Source organism: Nanorana parkeri, unplaced genomic scaffold (genome assembly GCF_000935625.1).
Source record: "Nanorana parkeri isolate BGI_ZX_2015 unplaced genomic scaffold, ASM93562v1 scaffold2073, whole genome shotgun sequence".
Taxonomy (NCBI): Eukaryota; Metazoa; Chordata; class Amphibia; order Anura; family Dicroglossidae; genus Nanorana; species Nanorana parkeri.
The window spans coordinates 91,609-93,700 of NW_017308341.1; the positions used below are offsets into that span (position 1 = coordinate 91,609).

The 2,092-nt window shown below is 55.1% G+C and overlaps 1 protein-coding gene across 1 annotated transcript in view; it reads left to right on the top strand.

The window, feature by feature from the left end:
- LOC108800586 (semaphorin-3B-like) overlaps nucleotides 1–2,092 on the top strand; it is a 21,247-nt gene that overhangs the window by 18,939 nt on the left and 216 nt on the right. Inside the window, 3 exon segments of the mRNA XM_018572567.1 lie at nucleotides 626–681; nucleotides 1,172–1,311; nucleotides 1,841–2,088. Coding sequence (XP_018428069.1) covers nucleotides 626–681; nucleotides 1,172–1,311; nucleotides 1,841–2,088 — 444 coding nt within the window.

The following is a 2,092-nucleotide window of genomic DNA, read 5'->3' on the forward strand; positions in this document are numbered from 1 at the left end:
CTCTCCCGGGATGGACTACAATCTCATGATTAGTTTACTGATTTGTATTGAGATTGTAGTCCATCCCGGGGGGGGGCGGAGCTTGGAGCGGTGACTACTTTACAACACACACGGGGGCCATGGGGAACAGACGTAGTCACCCTCCATAAAATAGACAAGTGTGTAAACATATAATTCGTTTCCAGTGTCTGCACATTAGAAGGTGTTAGGAGTTTAGGATTTAAACTGACACCAAATTCCGGAGAGAAATCCTAAAAATCCCTCCGAGTCCCCGAACTCTGAGCAGCAATGTATCTTATTTGTGTATCACTCGGCTGGAGATCCTCCAATCATCTCTGACACTGTCCTTCCTTCTGGAGGGGGGGCTACGTCTGTTCCCCATGGTAATTGATCTCCGGAGTTCCGTGTTACTGGAGCGAGCGTGTGAAGTGCACACAAAGCATCCAATCAGAATTGATCATACTGATGGGGATTGTGAGCGCAGGGATGGGATGTCATGTGATCGGATGGGATGTCATGTGATCGGATGGGATGTCATGTGATCGGGGCGGATTCACTTACTGTTCTCGCAGTTCTCTGTTACCGATCCGTCTTCAATGTGCTGAGTTCTGTCCTCTTCCCCCAGGAGGTCCCGCCGGCAGGATGTAAGAAACGGCGACCCCAGCAGCCTGTGTTCCGGAGGTGAGTGTCGGGATCGCCCCTGTGATGTCATAACAGGAAATAGATTATAAGAAGAAACAATTAAAGATTATTATAATTATCTGCTAATGAAATATCAGCAACTCCCGGGTCAGGAATGAGATCTGAATTCCTTCTCACCGGGTGCGCCGAGCCGCACTGACACCACGTAACAACGTTCCATTACAAATACCTGTTTATCCTGCCCAGGTCACCTCTGTGACCTCCATAGCAACTGTGTGGCATGGATTTGGGGAGGTGTCTTGTAGTCCTGTCACACTAGGATGCTCCTCCATAGATACAGTACAGTGAGTGAGCGTGCAGCCTCATCTAAGGACTGGAAGGTAAAAAAGAAGGTTCAGATACACTTTAATCAACCAATGGCTTCCCACCATAAACACAGAGGCCCCGGCATGGGCCGCCTGCTGGGACTTGTAGTTCTGGGGCTCCTGGACGTCGGCACATAACATTCCTTCTCTCTCTCTCTGTACAGAGCCGCAGCGGGTGGCCGTGCAGGAGAAGCGCTTGTTCGGAGTGGAGGGAAGTACGGCCTTCCTGGAGTGTCTCCCCAAATCCCTGCGCGCCCAGGTCACATGGACCCATCAGAAGTCTCCGGAGTCCCCCAGGAAAGAGGTGAGAGGCGCAATCCCCGGCGCAGGCTGCGGGTGGCCCCAGGGCCCCGTCTGGTGCAGGACACGTGGGAAGGTGCAATCCTGAGGGTATCGGGAGGCGGGGCATTATGTGAGCAGCTCCTCCTCCCCCGGGGGTAGTTTTGGGTGGGGTGCACTTCCTGCAGGGTGACGACTCCCATTGTAAAGCATGGTTGAAGGTGGATGGTAGGTGACAACGCTGGTAAGACTGCAGGGTAAGGACGCCCAGGGTGAGGGGGATGGAGGCCAAGCCATGAGACGTTCTTCATGGTGCTCCTGGGCCGGGTTCAGCTAACCAATGACCCCGAGGACCGGGACCTCCATGTTCCCCTCCTCCGAGGAGCCGGCTCCTCCTCTTAGTACATGGCGGGATATAATCTCCCCTTGGAGCTACGCCGGGCCCACCGGTGCCGCCATTACTAGAGAACTCGGGCCCCCAACCTGAAGGCCACGCCCTGAATGTCTCTTGATTGTTGGTCGGCCGGTGGTGACCTTTTGTTGTCTCTCCTCAGGTGCAGTTTGACGAGCGCGTCATCGGCACGGATCGCGGGATCCTCCTGCGCGCGGTCATGAGGCGTGACACCGGCACCTATCTGTGTCACTCTTCGGAACACGGCTTCACGCAGCTCCTCCTCCAGCTGAGCCTGGAGGTCATTCCGTCATACCGGGCAGAGGAGACCCTGGGCCCCCACCGGGTCCCACCCATGAGGTGGTACCAGGACTTTATGAAGCTGGTCCAACAGCCCGGCTCCAAAGGCGAGCAT